The sequence below is a fragment of the Procambarus clarkii genome, chromosome 28 (genome assembly GCF_040958095.1).
Source record: "Procambarus clarkii isolate CNS0578487 chromosome 28, FALCON_Pclarkii_2.0, whole genome shotgun sequence".
Lineage (NCBI taxonomy): Eukaryota > Metazoa > Arthropoda > Malacostraca > Decapoda > Cambaridae > Procambarus > Procambarus clarkii.
The window spans coordinates 28,253,528-28,271,577 of record NC_091177.1 but is presented as its reverse complement, the minus strand read 5'-3'; the positions used below and the strand labels follow the sequence as shown (position 1 = coordinate 28,271,577).

At 44.6% G+C, this 18,050-nt stretch overlaps 1 protein-coding gene across 1 annotated transcript in view; it reads left to right on the top strand.

Annotated features, from left to right (window-relative positions):
* Window positions 1-17,573, top strand: part of LOC123749375 (SET and MYND domain-containing protein 4-like) — a 155,468-nt gene extending 137,895 nt beyond the window's left edge. Inside the window, exons 4-5 of the mRNA XM_069332937.1 lie at window positions 6,586-7,068; window positions 15,258-17,573. Of these exons, the coding sequence (XP_069189038.1) occupies window positions 6,586-7,068; window positions 15,258-15,944 (1,170 nt within the window). The 3' untranslated portion in view covers window positions 15,945-17,573. The remainder of the gene's footprint in view (window positions 1-6,585; window positions 7,069-15,257) is intronic.
* Window positions 17,574-18,050: the final 477 nt, after the last annotated feature.

The following is an 18,050-nucleotide window of genomic DNA, read 5'->3' as shown; positions in this document are numbered from 1 at the left end:
TTATGTTCTTATGTTCTTAAGTGGGTGAATGGACATAACAAGGGGGATATTAATAGGGTATTAAAAGTATCAACACAGGACAGAACACGAAACAATGGGTATAAATTGGATAAGTTTAGATTTAGGAAAGACTTGGGTAAATACTGGTTCAGTAACAGGGTTGTAGATTTGTGGAACCAATTGCCGCGTAACGTGGTGGAGGTGGGGTCCCTCGATTGTTTCAAGCGCGGGTTGGACAAGTATATGAGTGGGATTGGGTGGTTATAGAATAGGAGCTGCCTCGTATGGGCCAATAGGCCTTCTGCAGTTACCTTTGTTCTTATGTTCTTATGTAACTCCCTTTCTTGGAGAAATGCTACATATGATTGGGATTACTCCCTTATTCCTAAGTAATTCTATGAGAGGAGATGTCTTAAACCTCTTTATCAGTGCCTCACTCCTAACTCGTCCTACATCATTTCCACCTGCATTGATACATATAATGGGTTTTTCATATTTCCAGCCATAATATCATTCATGTTGCTTACTATATCATCAATTCCTACTACCGGAGAGCAAACCGTTAACCTGTTCCCCTATCTCTGGCACAAAAAGCTCTATCCAAATATCTCACCTGGGAATCTCCCACAACCAAAATTCGCTTAGCCACTTCTTTTACTGTGAATAGTTTGAGGGACTGGCGCTCCCTTCGTTGCCTTGCCTTTCGAGTGAATTACAGGCTTCCTACAGCACTCGTCTTTCTTCATAAATTTTGATACAAATTACCTACTTAAAATTTTCTGTTAGATTAAAAGCAAGTCTGAAGTTGCAAAGCGACGCATACGCTCCTCTCATACTATTCTTTGTGTGTTCCTCTGGTGACAGCTTACTATCCAAAACCACCCCCTAGGTCTCGTTCTTTAATAGAGTTCTGTAATTTCTTTCCACATAATTTGTAAGTCGTGTGTGGTCTATTTTCTCCGATTCCACATTTCATAACATGGAAATTATTCACATTGAATTCAACTTGCCATTTGTCGCTCCAAGCACTTATTTTATCTAGATCAATTTGAATGGCATTACAATCCACTGCGTCTTCTATCTTCCCCGGTATCTTAGCATCATCCAAAAGCGTGTTCGTGTAATTCTGTATTCCTTCCGGTAGATCGTTTATGTAGATAATGAACATTACTGGTGCAAGAACTGAACCCTGTGGTACTCAACTAGTAATACTCCTCCTGTCAGATACATTGTCTCTGATTACTGCCCTCATCTGTCTGTCAGTTAGAAATTTTTTAATCCATGTCTGAAGTCTCCTTGTCACCCACTCCAACATGTTCCAGTTTCCAGAACAGCCTCTTGTGTCGGACTATCAAAAGCCTTTTTTAGGTCTAGATAAACAGAGTCAACCCAACCACCTTTCCTGAAGTATCTCTGTGGCTTTATCATAAAAACTAAGATGATTTGTTACACAGGATCTTCCTGTTCGAGAGCCATACTGTCTGTCCATTATAATGTCATTACTCTCTAGGTGTTCAACCCATTTGGCTTTAACTATTTTTTCTAGAGTTTTGATTTCCACGTTTGTTAATTATACAGGTCTATTATTTAGAGGTTCCTCTCGACTTCCATTTTTTATAGATTGGTACTATGTTTGTTTTTTTCCATATATCTGCTAAGATTTCTGTGCACTAAGATGTCTGGAATATTAATTGGAGTGGATTGCTCAGCTCAGTTGCACATTCTCGCAGCAGGCACGGTGAAACTCCATCAGGTCTAAGAGCTTTATTTTTTGCACCCCTTATGAAACAATCCTGGTCGATGTGTACAGTTGAAGAGTTAAACAAAAATGCATGGAAGGTATAGATAAAATCTCATTCTTTACTTGTAATGATATAAATGTATTAATGATTTAATAAATAATACATACATCAGTAGCTAAGTCATACAATAATTTTATTACAGAATTTCTCTTTAATTATTGATATTTCTGTGGGAGCCCCTTCGGCTCCCTGGAGCTATTAGGCTAATGTGTGATATATTAGACCAGGGCATTAGCTATGGAGTTCGACCATCAGAGACCATGAGCCAGAACCTGGCCCCTTCAGAGAGGTTGCAGGGAGCAATGGCCCTGAGAAAACCCCAGATGGTTGGGGTTTTCCTTATCTGCCATCGACCGGGATTAGGCACCCAGAAAGGTAGGCATAACAAAACAAATCCCACATGGTAATAAAATGACAGCTAACAACCGAAAATAGAGATAAAACTCCCTCCAATCCCTTGGAAAGAAGCAAACAAGCAAACGTCACACTCTACTGCCTCGCCACTCGTTCGCGCATCCCTCCTCTCCCCGCACCGGAGCGGGAGGGGAGATATCATGTTACTGGAATTAATTTATGTAGCCACGATTTGCTGTATCAGTGAATAGATTCATTATTATTTAATACTCATTTATTAATCCTTAGTACAATGGGATGTATTTCCTGTACTAAGCATAATAATCAACTAACACTATTAATCCGTAGTTTAGTATCAGAGAATTCATTGCATTAGGATGTGGAACATTATGTAATTTCTCCTAGAATTGTGCAGTGTTGCGTCAGCCACCCACGGAGAATAAATTTCCACATATCTGTAGATCAAATAGAAGTTCAACCATTTACTTTCCTTTATTAGGGATAATTATTTAGTAATAGATTTACTTTGTTTAGTATACAACAGTTTACTGGAATTCCTTTACCCCAGCTTAATTGCTGTTCTAGTAAATAATACCATAATCAACAATCATTTTCACCTCCAAAAGATTCTCGTTTTATTTGTGCAGTCTACATTAACTGACCTGCACTGTGAGAATCAAACATCACTACATAAAGTATTCATAAACACTTCCTTCCCTATTCAGCTTTAAAAAATAAATATAATTTATGCACAAGCCGCCACTGTGAGCTATGCGCATGCGCGACTTTCGGGAAGGAAGGGTGCTCTCGCCATTTTCTATCAACTAGCATTACGGTGTTCCGAGGCAGTCCCTACAAATCTTACAAGCTAGCAAGCATCCGTACATCATCGGGCTTCAGATTGAGGACGCAGCTTACTAGAATCACGGACACCAGTTCGACAGGCATTTTTACCCCATTTGTTCTATTTATTGAGCTCTTAAATATGTTCATTTGGGTGCCCTGTCATAACGCTGCAGGCGATAAAATAAACCCCACCATGGTGCAACACCACTGAGGAAGCGTATGAACGCCACATACTCACGTGATCCAAGTATCACTATCCCAAGTTGACATTCGACTCCACCTACGTCCCTCTGTCACAGCTGAGATTTAATCAGTTTTCATTGTAGATAGTAGAATTTAATTATTGAGAGTCAAGCATTTCTAATCATCGCATATTAATCAGATACATAATTTGAATTTTAATATACAGTAGTATTTTTTGCATTACATTTTATTTATCATTATCTATGTGTGTGCATATTATCATTATTATTATTATTACATAATATATGTTACACATAGACTAACCTCATAGAAGACCCCCCCCCAAAAAATGTGTCATGGAACCTTGGTTCTAGCATGCATAGAATTTACAGTCATTGCTTAATAAAATTTATTCACATATAATCATAGAGATCCATAAATCACTGGTTCTCTCATTTAACAACGCATTCTGGTCCTTCGAGCTATCTTAGATTTAATCTTTATTTTGCATTTATAGAATTATACATTTTATTAGTATTAAACTAGAGCCAGATTTCCCCACAGGTGTTCTGAAGTCAGCTTATTCATATCAGTTATATTTTGGAGCATCTGGCCATCTACAAACTCCAGACATATCCTGCAACTTAAATTTTATGGACACCACGTTCGGCAGGGAAGATAAGTATCCTTTAGTGGTTTTAGAGGCCTTTAAAATTTAATTAGTTTACCTCCCTGTTCGTTAACGATATTTGGCGACACATAATCCTACGTAAGTGTACTGCAGGTCCTTAAATCCATTTAGAATTTAGAATTAAATGAAAGATTCTAGGGTTTGGAGTGGAATTTACATAATATTTATATTTCAGCTGGAGTACCAGCTTTTGCGAGACCATAACGTCTACCACGATCACGTATTTCCTCCAGTAGCCTGTACAACAAGTTTACACCTACGAGTATACAATTTGTATGATGCTAGCTGTGATACCTACTTAACAGCTAAGCAGTCTTTCACGTTTTTAGTAGACTAATGTTGCATTTTACTAACCAATTTATTTCATTGATAATATTTTCTTGCATTTCCAAATTTATATGTGTGAATATTTATTGATGAGTAGTATGCCATTATTATATAATCCCATGTAGACTAACCTCATAAAAGACCCCACCAAAATGTGTCATGGGAAGAGGTTCTAGAATGTATAGAATTTTACGATTCATTGCGTAATAGAATAATGGAATTTCTTACATTTAATCATAGAGATCCATAAGTCACTGGTTCTCTTATTTAACATCGTATTCTGGTCCTTCAAGCTTTCTTAGAATTAATTATTATTTTGCATTCACATAATTATACATTTTATTAGCATATAAACTAGAACCAGATTTCCCCACACTCGGTTTCTTCCTCTGTTCGAGGTTTGGATGGTCGACGCAGACTTCTTCCATTGACTCTGCCAGAGGTACGGAGTCCCGAACTTAGATCTCTTTGCGTCGGCGTGGCCTCGGCGTCTCCCGATCTATGTGGTGCACTTTCCCGACTGCGAGGCTGTTGCGGTGGACGCCTTTCGTCGGGACTGGTTGAGGTGGGGTTACTTGTACCTCTTCCCTCTGGTCCAGCTGTTGCTTCAGGATCTGGCTCGGTTAGAGTCCTACCAGGGGCGAGTAGTCCTCGTGGCCCCTTGATGGCAGCCCAGCATTGGTTCCCGGCTCTGCTTGCTTGGTGAGCGAACCCAGGAGGTTTCACGAGGCTCCGCCTCTTCCAGCAGGTTGGACCTGTCTTTTTGGTCTTTTTGATACGGGTTTATCACCACATGTATGGTGATCATGTGGCTTCTTTAATGGTGTCCCACCTGAGAGCTTCATCTCGAACACTGTATGAAGTTTTCTGGCGTTCTTTCCGCCATTTTCTCTCATCGTAGGTTGTCTTCTATTGCAGATTGGGTTGTCTTGGCTTTTTCAGGACTGTCATTTGACGACTATACTATCGGCATGTATCATGCAGCGCTGGCGGAACCGCTTCAGCTTGCGCTCGGAGTAGTTGTCTTTTCTGAGCTGTTTCATAAACTTTCTCGTGCTCTGTTTCACCTCAGTCTTGCTCATGCACCACCTGAACCGTCATGGTCTTTGATCAGGGTTCTCTCCTATCTTTCCTCTCCTCGATTTGTGGTGGCCCCTTCGGTTCAAGATTGTTTTTCCAAAGCTCTGTTTCTATTGGCATTGGCCTGAGGGTCGGGTTATGGTGCTGCATGCTCTCCTCTGGCGCAGGGGTTTCTGCTCTTTCGGTCCTGGTGGTAAGTTTTTGCATTTGCAGCCTTCTTCTTTTCTGGCAAAGAACGAGACCCCTCCTTTTCAGAGGGGGTCCTTTAGTCGTTGATGCTTGGTTACCGGGGGGTGCATCATGTGTTGTGTCCGGTTGCAGCTCATCGTCGTTACCTGCACACTTCGGCTTCAGTGGCTGGGTATACGCTTTGCATTGATCCGGTTTCCCCTCGTTCCCTGTTCCAGGGCTCGGGTCTTCCAGGTTGTCCGCATGGTTATTAAGTCTAGCCAGCCTGCGGTCTATCCTCGTGCCCATGATGTAAGGAATTTTGCTGGATTGACTGCCGTGTTTGGCAACATGTCTTAGGCTGATATTCGGGTGCAGGAATTTTGGAGATCAGATAGGGTCCTGGCCGCCCATTCTTTGGTTAACGTTCCTGCTCATGGGCGTTCCTGAATTGCTTTGGGTCGCAGACTAAAGCCAGGTGTCTTGACTTTGCGTTGAGGAGTTTGTGGCGTCCGCCTCTCAGGTATGTCCTTCTTTTCTTTATCTTTGGTTATGTAGCTCCAGGGAGCCAATGGGGCTCCCCACAGAAAACCAGCGTTGAATTCAATAAATCGTTATTTTCAGGGCGAGCCCTAGAGGCTCCCTGTTTTTTTGCGTAGTTTAATGCTTAGTTTTCGAACTGGATAACTGAGTAGCTACCATGGGGAGGTCCAAGGCTCCCCGCCTCCACATTTCGTGGAGTGGAGGGCTGCACTGACGAGCAGCGCGGCAGTGGAGTGTGACTTTTGCCTGTTTCCTTGGTATTGGAGAGAATTCTATCTCTAGTTTTGGTTGTTAGTTATCATTTTATTACCATGTGGAGTTTGTTTTGTTATGTATACCTTTCTGGGTGCCTAACCCAGGTCGATGGCAGATAAGGAAATCCCCAACCAAATGGGGGCTTCTCAGGGCCATTGCTCCCTGCAACCTCTCTAAAAGGGCCAGGTTCTGACTCGTGGTCCCTGGTAGGTTGAACTCCATAGCTAATGCCCGGTCTAAAATATCACATATTAGCCCGATAGCTCCAGGCAGCCTCGGGGGTTCGCCCAGAAAATGCTGTTTCATCACATTTAACGCTGCTTTTTTATATTTTAGGTGATATTTTGTAGTGAAGAGTGTCGATCACAGGAATTATCAGACATTCATTGGCAAGAATGCCCTATTGTGGAAACCCTGCATGTACTGGAGAATGGAGGTTTGCTTGCAGTAGCATACAAATTAATGATGAAGACTTCTCATGCTAAGTTCAAGGAAATTATACCACTACTGCAATATGAAGCAAAAAACCAACCTCCCAAAAATCTTGGTTTCAATAAAAATGGTATCTATGATGCATCGGATTATAGATCAGTGTACCACCTGACAACCAACAAAGATAAGTTATCTTCAGAAGAACTAAAGATATGTATACAAGCTTTTATTGTAACCAAACTTCTGCAGTTGAGTGGTCGCTACTTCCTCAGTTGTGATGGTGAGCCCTTCACTCCAAGCCTTGAAGACATCATCTTGACTGGCAGCACACTCATCCATCACATCATGATCATCAATTGCAATAGTCTATGCTTTTCAAATCCCACGGTAATACTTCCAGATTGTTGTTTTGTGTTTGGCCCTTGCCATGATTGGACTAAGCTATATAAACTATATACTGTATTAGAGAAAATGTCTGTCATACATTATGAGGTTGGAACCAGATACTTTGGGCTAGTCTCGCCCAACCTCAGGGTAAATGTCTGAGGTAAGGGTCAGACATAGGTCTATAAAAAGGCTAAGCTGCAGGTCGGGGTCAGGTATATAAAGAGGGGGTCAGGCTGCTGGGTGGAGTCAGGTCTGTAAAGAGGGGGTCAAGCTGCTGGTCGGGGTCGGGTCTGTAAAGAGGAGGTCAAGCTGCTGGTCGGGGTCAGGTTATAAAGAGGGGGTCAAGCTGCTGGTCGGGGTCAGGTCTATAAAGAGGGGGTCAAGCTGCTGGTCGGGGTCAGGTCTATAAAGAGGGGGTCAAGCTTCTGGTCGGGGTCCGGTCTATAAAGAGAGGGGTCAAGCTGCTGGTCGGGGCCAGGTCTATAAAGAGGGGGTCAAGCTGCTGGTCAGGGTTAGGTCTATAAAGAGGGGGGTCAAGCTTCTGGTCGGGGTCAGGTCTATAAAGAGAGGGGTCAAGCTGCTGGTCGGGGTCAGGTCTATAAAGAGGGGGTCAGGCTGCTGGGTGGGGTCAGGTCTATAAAGAGGGAGGGCCAGGCGGCTGGGTGGAGTCAGGTCTGTAAAGAGGGGGTCAAGCTGCTGGTTGGGGTCGGGTCTGTAAAGAGGGGGGTCAAGCTGCTGGTCGGGGTCAGGTCAATAAAGATGGGGTAAAGCTGCTGGTCGGGGTCAGATCTATAAAGATGGGCTAAAGTTGCTTTTTTTTTCTTTTTTTGCAGGGATATTCCTGCGCGGGCCCTAAGCCTCTGGTTGGCCCACTAAGTGTTGTTTGTTTCTGTTTTACTTGGTTTTATTATGAGTATTTATTATCGTATGGTGGCTTCAGTAAGATTTTGCCATATGTGTTTAACAACTTCTTCTGCTCTGTTGGATAATAAATTGCTGGTCAGGGTCAGTTCTATAAAGATGGGGTATAGCTGTTGGTCGGGGTCAGGTCTACAAAGATGGGGTAAAGCTGCTGGTCGGGGCCAGGTCTATAAAGTGGGGGTCAAACCGAATAGTGACAACCCAACCTAATCAGTTAAGGGTAGCTGGCCGAGTCCTCACAAATTTTGCTGGACGCCTTTTCCTTTTCCTTTTGTTTCGTTTTCTCCCCCTCTTCTCCTTTCTCGTTGTCATTTCCTGCTGACCTTGTGCCTGTTTTGATCATTCTTTTGGCCTTCTTTTGTTTTGACGCCCGGGTATTTGAGGAGCATACTCTTGCACCCGTAGAACTGTAGCACCCAGCGTCTCGAGCTAGGGGAACCTTTTATTGTCAATCTCCCTTTCGTCACTGAACCCAATCTCGACGGACTGACGGTTCTTAAGGTAGCGTTTGTGGGGTGTGTACTCACGACGCACCCCTGGGGGACCCCGGCTTGATCGGCAATAGCTTCATGTTGGGTGTCCTGCCTCTAATTGTGGCTCCATGGTGGGTGTGGGGCACATTCGTGAATAAAAGTTTCTTTTCGTATCTATGTTGATGAATGTTCCTCTTGTACCCTCTCAGGCTCGTGGGGTGGGCGACCAAGCCCCCGAATCAGACTGTATTGGAAGACCGGGCTCTGTAGCCCACGCTGCGTTGGGCCCAGACCTTGCTCCTCTTTTCACCCTCCTGACTACTCCCCTCGGCTACCCTCCCTTCTCTGTGGTAGGGTCGAGCCCCAAGCCCCCAGTGGTGACTACCTCGTCCCCTGGCACGGCTCAGTCTCTAGTTGTGACTACTGCGCCTCTTAACCCCTCTCTCTCTGGGGGTTCTCAACGTCGTCCTCGACATAGCCGCACCCGATTCCTTCCCGTGCTGATGCGTATCAGGCCTTGTTTGGTCCCGCTTTGTGGGCCAAATACTTTGATCTCCTCCTTCTTGATTCTACGCCTCCTGACGATTTATCCCTTCATAAGCACCTTGTTGATTCCGTAGATGCCTCTGTTACTTTTCACCCCACCCATCTCGGTGCATGTGTCATTGCTGCTCCTTCTCAGGATGCAGTCTTCCGCTTGGCCGCCTTGTCCTGCCTTGGCGAGACCCCTGTCCGCGTCTCCAAGAACGCTCGGTTGAATGCCGGTGTTGGCACTATTCTCCTCCCACCCCATGTTGCTACCGGTGTTCGGAATCTCCAGGACTGCCACGAGGATATTCGTCATATCCTTGATGCATTGGGCCATTCTGTCCTTCAGGTTGACTCGTTTACTCGTCCCCCTCGTGGTATTCGCTGTCAACCCCTTCGGGTTGTGAAGATTACCTTTGATGGTAGGACCCTTTCGCCGTCTGTCATTCTTACTGGTGCCAGGTGCTCCGTCTAGGAGTACAACCCCTCCCCTCGACTCTGTAGTAAGGGCTGGAGGTTTGGGCATGGTGCCCTCCGCTGCTGTGGAACTATCTCTCTCTGTCCTTTGTGTGGAGACGAAGGTCACTCTAAGTCGGAGTGCACTTTTCCCCAGACTAGCTGCCTCAATTGCGGTGAGGCCCACTCTACCTTCTCCCGTGTGTGTATACATTACAAACTTGAGGCAGCCGTCCTCAACTTGAAGCACTGGGATTGTTTATCTTTTCCTGAGGCGAGGCGCCAGGTTTACCGGCTCCCACCTTATGCTAATGTCTCTTATGCTCGCATGTTGCGCTCTCCCTCTCCTCGTCCTTCCCACCTTCCTCAGACTCGAAACCGTTTCGAGGCCTTGGACCCTGAGACGCCCACTGCTCCCTCCTCTGTTCCATTAGGTTCTGTCCTGAAGGGTCCCACTCCTGGTCCTTTGTCTGGGATTCCCCTTCTTCCTGCCCGGTCTGTCATGTCTTTTGTGTCTTCTTCCTCGTCTCCCTCTGATCCTCCTTCCCATCCTTCTCCGTCTGTTGGCTCTCCACGCCACCTGTCGGAACGGGCTGATGACAATCGCTCTCCCAGCGGCCGTCATGTATGCTCTCGTTTCGCTTCTCCTGTTGAGATGCTGGAATCCGTTGCCCAGAACGTAGTTGCTGGGACACCTGTCTCTTTGAGTCAGAAGCGTAAGCCTGGCTCCTCTCCTTCCTCCTCCCTGGCGGGTAAAAAGGCTTCGCTCTCTTCCTCGCCCCCTACTTCTAACTCTCGGTCTGTCCCCTCCCGTTTCGGTGGTACGCCCCCTGTTCCTGCTATGGAGGTCTCTTTGGCCCCCGCTTCTCTCTCGGTTGGTGCCCTTGCTGAAGTGCATCCCCTTGTTTCTGTCCCTCCTGCTGCTGTCCTTGACCCTTGGTTATCCCCCCCCCGTCTTCCTCCTCCGGACCCTGCTCGTCTGCCCTTCCCTCCTTCTTTACTCAGTTTACCCATGCCCCCTAACCCTGACTTTGCTGTCCTTCCTCTTCTTGTCGATGTCTATTCATCAATGGAACGTTCGTGGTTATTACATCAATTTCCTCGAACTCCAGCTTCTGATTTCGAGGTTTTCGCCCCTTTGTGTCTGTCTCCAGGAGCCGATGCTTTCGTGGCTATTTCTTTCTCTCCCGCCCCCCCCCCCCCCAGCTGTTGCTGGGACTCCTAACTCTTCTGCTCTCTTGATTCGCTCGGATGTTCCCTTTGTCCCCTTACTTTTTCCTTCGCCTCTCTATTGTTCTGCTGCTCGTATCTTTGTGAGGAAATGGTACACCGTTTGTTCCATTTATCTCCCCCCGAGTTTCCCGCTTTCTCTTCCCGATCTGAAACACCTACTGGAATGGTGTTTCAAGGAATCCGGCAAGGTGGAAACACCTTGCCGGAGCCTGTGCTCCTGCTTGGTGATTTCAATTGTCGTCATTCCCTTTGGGGTGATGTTCTGACGAACACCCGAGGTCGCCTTCTTGAGCCGTTCATCCTCTCTTCTTCCCTGTCTCTTCTGAATTCTGGTGAGCCCACGCATTTGAACTCTCGGACTCGCACCCTTTCCTGACTTGATCTTTCTCTTTGCTCGTCTTCTCTTTACTTAGATTTTACGTGGCAGGTTCTTGATGACCTCCATGGCGTGACCATTTCCCCATCCTTGTTACCTTTTATTCTTTTCACCCTCCCCTTTTTTTTCCTATGTGGCAGTTTGCTAAGGCAGACTGGAACCTAATTTACCCTCAGTGGTGCTCTCTCTGACCTCTCCCTCGCTCTCTCCTCCTTTTTCATGACACCATCTTCAAGGCTACCCTCCGCTCTATTCCTCGCTCTTCCTCTCGGGTCACACGGAAGTGCATTCCCTAGTGGAACACAGACTGTGCTCGGGCTGTCCGTTGTAAGCGTGCAGCCTGGAAGAGACACCGTCGCTGGCAGACGGCTGATTCTTTTCTTTTATTTCGGAAGGCGAGTGCGGTGGCCCGTAGGGCCATCTGTACGGCTAAACGTAATTGTTGGGCATCTTATGTCTCCACCATTATGTCCGAAACTCCTCTGCCACAGATCTGGAAGAGTATCCACAAGATAGTGGGTAAGTTCGTTCCCGATGTTTCACTGATCCTTCACCTCCGTGGTACTCTTGTGGCGGACCCGTTGCAGGTCGCTACCGAACTGGGTTCACACTTTTCTTCTGTTAGCTCTGGTTTGCATCTTCCCCAATCTTTCCTTCTTCGTAAACCTGTCCTTTAATCTCGTCCTTTAGATTTCTGCACTTGTCTTCGACTTCCCTATAATGATCCTTTCTCTCTCTTTGAACTTCGTTCTGCCCTGACCCTCTGCGGTTCTACGGCAGTGGGCTCCGATGGCATTCATTATGAGATGCTTCGCCATCTCCCTCCGTGCACGTCTCAGTATTTACTGAGTCTGTATAATCGGATCTAGGAGTCGTCGTCAGTCCCTGAGTACTGGCTCGATGCCATTTTCCTCCCTGTTTGCAAACCAGGGTCTCTGGGAATATCCCCTAAGGACTTTTGCCCTATTGCCCTCACAAGTTGTCTGCAAACTCTTTGAACGTATGGTTAATGTTCGTCTGATGTGGTTCCTGGAACACCATCACCTCCTCTCCCTTTCCCAATTTGGTTTCTGCAAGTGCCGCAGCACAACAGATGTCCTGGTGAACTTGGAGGTCTATATTCGTACTGCTTTTGCTGCGAAGACCTCCGTTGTTGCCGTCCTTTTTGACCTGGAAAAGGCTTACGACACCACTTGGTGGTATCATAGTCTATCCCAGCTTCATTCTTTTGGCCTTCGTGGTCGTCTCCCTCTCTTTCTCCGCAACTTCCTCTCTCGTCGTTCCTTTCGAGTGAGGTTTGGTACCCCCTCTCTCTGCCTCTTTTCAGCAATACGAGGGTGTGCCCCAGGGTAGTGTTCTGAGCTCTACTCTTTTTATGGTTGCCCTCAATGGTCTTCTTTCTTCTCTTCCTTCAGGCGTTTTTTCCGCTCTCTATGTCGATGATATTACCCTTTGCTGTTAGGATGATGATTCGCCTCTCCTTCAACGCCTGCTTCAACTTGCAATTGTTGCCGTGTCGTCTGGGGCCACCGATCATGGCTTCAAGTTCTCAACTACTAAGACTTGTGCCATAACTTTTACTTTGAAACGGGTCGTTCTTCATCCCTCTTTGTCACTTTATGGTCATCCCCTTGAGTACAAAGATTCCACGAAGCTTTGGGGGTTATTCTTTGACACTCGTTTGTCTTGGTCTCCCCATATCTCTTACCTCTGTGAGTGCTCTAAGGCCCCTTGCCCTCCTTCGGGTATTGTCCCATACTTCTTCGGGAGTGGATAGGCGCACTGTCCTCGCTTTACATTCCTCTCTCGTCCTGTCTAAGCTCGATTATGGTTGCCCTGCTTACTCGTCTCCTCCTTCTACTCTCCACCGTCTTGATGTTTTGCACCATACTGGGTTGCACCTCAGTTCTGGTGCCTTTCGTTTGACTCCCGTCCTCAGCTTGTATGTTGACACTGGCTTCCTATCTCTCCAAGACCGCCGTGATTGCTACTGTCTTCGCTATCTTGCGCGGTCCTTGCAGCATCCTTCCTCTCGCCTCTGTCGTGCTTTAACTTTTGCCCCTCCTGTGGTTCCTGTTCCTCTTCACCACCTGTCCATTTCTGTCTGGTTATCTCGCTTATAGGATTCTCTTTCGGTTCGTATTTCTAATATTTCTCCTCGTGTTGTTCCTTCTTTGCCCCCGTGGAGAGTCCTCCTTCCGCAGTTTTGTATATCCTTAACCCGCATCACTAAAGCTTTTACCCCTCCTAGAGTTCTGAAATGTCTTTTCCTTGAACACTTTTCTTCACTCCCGCTCCGTTTCCATCTTCAACAATGGGTCTAAGTCTGTGGACGGTGTTGGCTACTCTGTTGCTTTTCCTGATTGCAATTATATGTGTTGCTTACCTCCGGAGACTAGCATCTTCAAAGTGGAACTTTATTCTATTCACTATGCTCTTCGTCTCCTGCTTTCTCGTTGTCAATCTTACTTTGTGGTTGTTGTTGACTCTCGTAGTGCCCTCATGGCTCTCGGGTCGAACACCCTTACCCTTACCCTTACCGGTTCATCCAGTAGTAGTCGAGATCCAGCATTGGCTGTTTCTTGTTCACAGTAAATTTAAGTCGGTTGAATTTTATTGGGTTCCCAGCCATATTGGTGTCTCTTTAACCACTGCACTGCGCAAAGCGCCTTTAGGCGCTTAGAGAGTTGTGCTTTTTGTTTTTTAATTTGGCTATATTTTAATGTTTTTTAATGTTTTCATTACTATTTGTGTTTTGAAATGGAAATAGTTGACTTTGGAAACATTTTGACATTAAATTTACCTGAACATTTGTAAAAATAACAAAAATATGTCCTTGACAATTGCACCAAGACGTTTTTGCCGAAAATAGGTGAGCAGTCCAAGGGTTAAATGAGCGTGCGGATGCTGCCGCCAGGGAAGCTGTCTGCTCTTGTCCCATCTCTCGTAAAGGTATTCCTTATTCCCACTTTTACCCGGTTATCCATTCCTCCATCCTTACCCGTTGGCATGCTTATTGGTCGTCTGTTACTGGTAACAAACTGCCTACTCTTAAGAGTTTTGTTTCCTCGTGGCCGTCCTCTTACCACCATAACCGGCGATGGGAAATGGCTCTAGCGAGGTTGCGTATTGGCCATACTCGCTTAACTCACGGTCACTTAATGGAGCGCCGCCCAGCTCCTTATTGTCCACATTGCATTGTCCTTCTTACTGTCATACATATCCTTGTTGAATGTTCTGACATCCAGGACGAGCGTGTGTCTTGCTTTCCAACCGCTCCTCGCGGTCACCTGTCCCTCGATAGAATTCTTGGTGACTTAGATACTTTTGATATAGTTCGCCTTATGCGTTTTTGTTCTCGTATTGGCATCCTTGGTGATATTTAGTGCCCCCTGATTATTCCGCACATTTGATGGTGCTACATAACCTTCCCGCTTTCGTGCCTTCTTTTGATAATTACTTACTTGGGCAAGTCCTTAATCCTAATATTTCCTGGAATATGATCCTGCCAAATCGTTTAACAATCAGGTACCCATTTTACTGTTGGGTAAACAGAGGCTACGGTTAATGATTTGCGCTCAGTAAATCCTTTCCGGCCAGATTCGAACCCAGGACAAAGCCAGGGGGACTTCAAACTAGAGGGGAGAAGGAAGGAGGAAGGGGTTGAAGGGGGATGTTTGGAGTAGAAAGAAAGAAGGGGGGGATATTTGGAGAAGGAAGGAGGATGGGGTTGAGGGGATGATGTTTGTAGTAGGAAGGAGGAGGGGGGTAATGTTTGGAGAAGGAATGAGGAGGGGGTAGATTATAAAAGAGGGAAAAGAGGCAGGGGAAGAACGTTAGAGAGAGAGAAGCATGTGAGAGGGTGGGAGAGGAGGGATCTTGGGGAAGAAAGTTGGAGAGGGATTAGATGAGAATTAAATTTAATTTTAATAACCAGTAGAAAGCACTCAATACATTATGACTATATAGCAGGGAAGATGAGAAAAGAGGGAGAATATGAAAAGAGAGAGCGAGAGAGTGGGAGAGAAGGTGAAGTGGGGAAGGGGTAAGAGAGACCTGATTGTAGCCGGGTACGCCCATACATTTTTATATATTTTCCTTTTCCTTTCAGTTTTCTTACCTAGTTAGGTCACCATTTAATTTACAGTTTTTCTTCTTGGCATAATGCATATTTCTAATTACAGAATTTATTTATCTTACAGTTTAATGTGAATGACAGTAAGAAATGTCAACTGGATGTATGTGGTGGCGCTATTTACCCGGTATCCAGTCTCATGAATCACTCCTGCAATCCAAATTGTGCTGCATTTTATTATGGAATAACTTGCATAATAAGAGCAATGCAATTCATTCCGGCTGGTAAGATGTTAACCACTTCATATGGAGAAGATTTTCTTCAACACACAAGAGATTCCAGGAGGTTGTCTCTAATGACTCGTTTCCATTTCACTTGCACCTGTGAGGCTTGTTTAAACAACTGGCCAACTCGCCAACTTGCCAACTCGCCAACACTTGTAATTTTAAAATGCACAATTTGTAATGAAGGAGAGGGTATCGATCCAATCACAAAATGTTGTCGTAATTGCAATCTGAACTATGATCAAGGAAGCGTGCGAGGAAGAGCACCTTATAACTACAGTCTTATCTGCAGAAAAATAAATAAGGTTCACAGGGATGTTTTTATTGCCACAAAAAACATCTCTGAAGGCAGTAACTCTGAAAAAGACATAAGAGCAGTGCGTACTTTAATTAAAGTTTTCTGTAAGTATGTGAAGCAACCAAATAATGCTCTTGTTGATGCTATAGCAACACTGCGCTATGCCTGTTTCAAACGTTGTTCTTGTGTTTATGTTAAACATGATATCAAACCATCATTCTCAATCATCTGAGACAGAGAATGATGGTTCGAGGATCCTACTATTGCAGTCATTACAAAATGAGTAAAAAGTACAAGTAAAGGCTTAGCTACGGTTAGCACGTAGTAAATAAGTGCTAATATTGCCATTATAATTTAAAGGAGAATATTTAAGGTGGTCTATGATAAATTGTATTTTTTCTTTTTCTGTATATGACTATAAATAAGAGCATATATTTTCCTCATCCTAGCTTTGAAACACTGTCAACAGTGATTTATTATATTCATCTGATGTATTATGTATTAACGATAAAACCTACCATTAATGTATGATGACTTACTGTAAATATGTAGCTCTTGTAATACACTTTCTCTGTAACTAGCTGACATTGTATCTATAAGGTGTGAAGGATTGAAGAAATTGTTTATGTAATAATCTAAGATGAGGTCTGATAAAGACCTTTTGTGCCCTCTGTAATGCTTTTGCGCTACCGCTCACAGGATGAGTATGGGGTGCACAATAAACTAGCCGCCTTCGGCGGCAACAATCAATCTGATGTATTACTTCAGAATTTATATTTAATTTAGAATTATGCAATATTCATTATACAACTTGATCTTAAATGATGCCGGTAAGAATTTCCCTAAATTTTTTAGCTATGCATATAAATGCAATAAAGTCCTGCTAATCCAGATTTCTGTGGAATTTATTAAATCCGATCCGGTTATGGTAAGCATGTGAGAAAACGAAGGTTGTATCATCAGCAAATAGAATTGGCTTGAAATATATGGTATTTGGAAGATCATTGATATATATGAGAAAGAAGATTGGACCAAGTATACTACCCTGCAGAAAACCAATTGGCATTGTGGGACAAGTGGAATCGTTCACTGAAACATACTGATGCCTGTCACTAAGGTATGATTGCTAGTAGTGAAGGGAGTAACCTCTGACTTCATAGTGTTGAAGTTTGAGAAGGTTATTGTGGTTAACGTTGTCAAAAGCCTTGCACAAGTCATGAAACACACCTATGGACGTACTCATTTGTGTCAAGATCTCCATGTATTAGATTAAGAATAATTATAAGAGCAATTTTGGTGCTTTTATGGGGCCTGTAGCCATATTGGTTAGACCCAAGTACAGTATATTGTGCATTACATGCAAAGTAATATAGCTGTTTGTAAACAAGTTTCTCAAAAATTTTAGACAAGGTAGGCAAAATTGATAATGGTCAACAAAAATTTATTTTAGTGAGATCTCCACTCTTATGTTGACCAGACCACACACTAGAAGGTGAAGGGACGACGACGTTTCGGTCCGTCCTGGACCATTCTCAAGTCGATTGTGACAATTGACTTGAGAATGGTCCAGGACGGACCGAAACGTCGTCGTCCCTTCACCTTCTAGTGTGTGGTCTGGTCAACATACTTTAGCCACGTTATTGTGACTTATCGCCTCCACTCTTATGGACCGAGATGACTTTAGCCATTTTAAGAGCATCTGTGTTAGGATTTAAAGTATGTTGTAGGATTAAGTCTACCTGGGCTAGGTTCATAATATTAAAAGCCGATGCTCAATTATCTATAAGGAATATAAGTGTTATATACATGGTACCTTCACTGATGATGTGTCCCTGTCTGTAAATAAACGCTATGTGGACGAGACTTGCGTTTCCCTCCAGGCCCTACCTTACCATGTCCAAACGTAGCAGTGCCGACGAGGATTAGTAGACAATGCGGGGAGTCCAGGTTCAAAATGAGGCAAGGAACATCGGGTACCAAGAGTGCGTCGTGTGGATTGGCGGAAGAAGTTAGACAACAGTGAGTTGTGTTCATTCCCTGTGGTTATTGCTACTTCGTTCCAACTCAAGATGGAACTGTTTGATGCTGCCAAAATCTCTCTAGACCTGTGGCTGAGCCTGCTAGAAGCAAATTTGGAGATTCATGGGATTAAAGAGGATGCGAACAAGAAATTGGTTCTTTTAGTTTCAGTGGGTACAGCAGTTCGTAATAACGTGCGCAACAGAGCTACACAAATGAAGACGTGATCATACTGCTTAAGCGTCATTATAAAATGAAATCTTCGTATCACAGGAGTTTGATGGATTTCCAGAAGAGGACGAAAAATGCAGCAGGAATA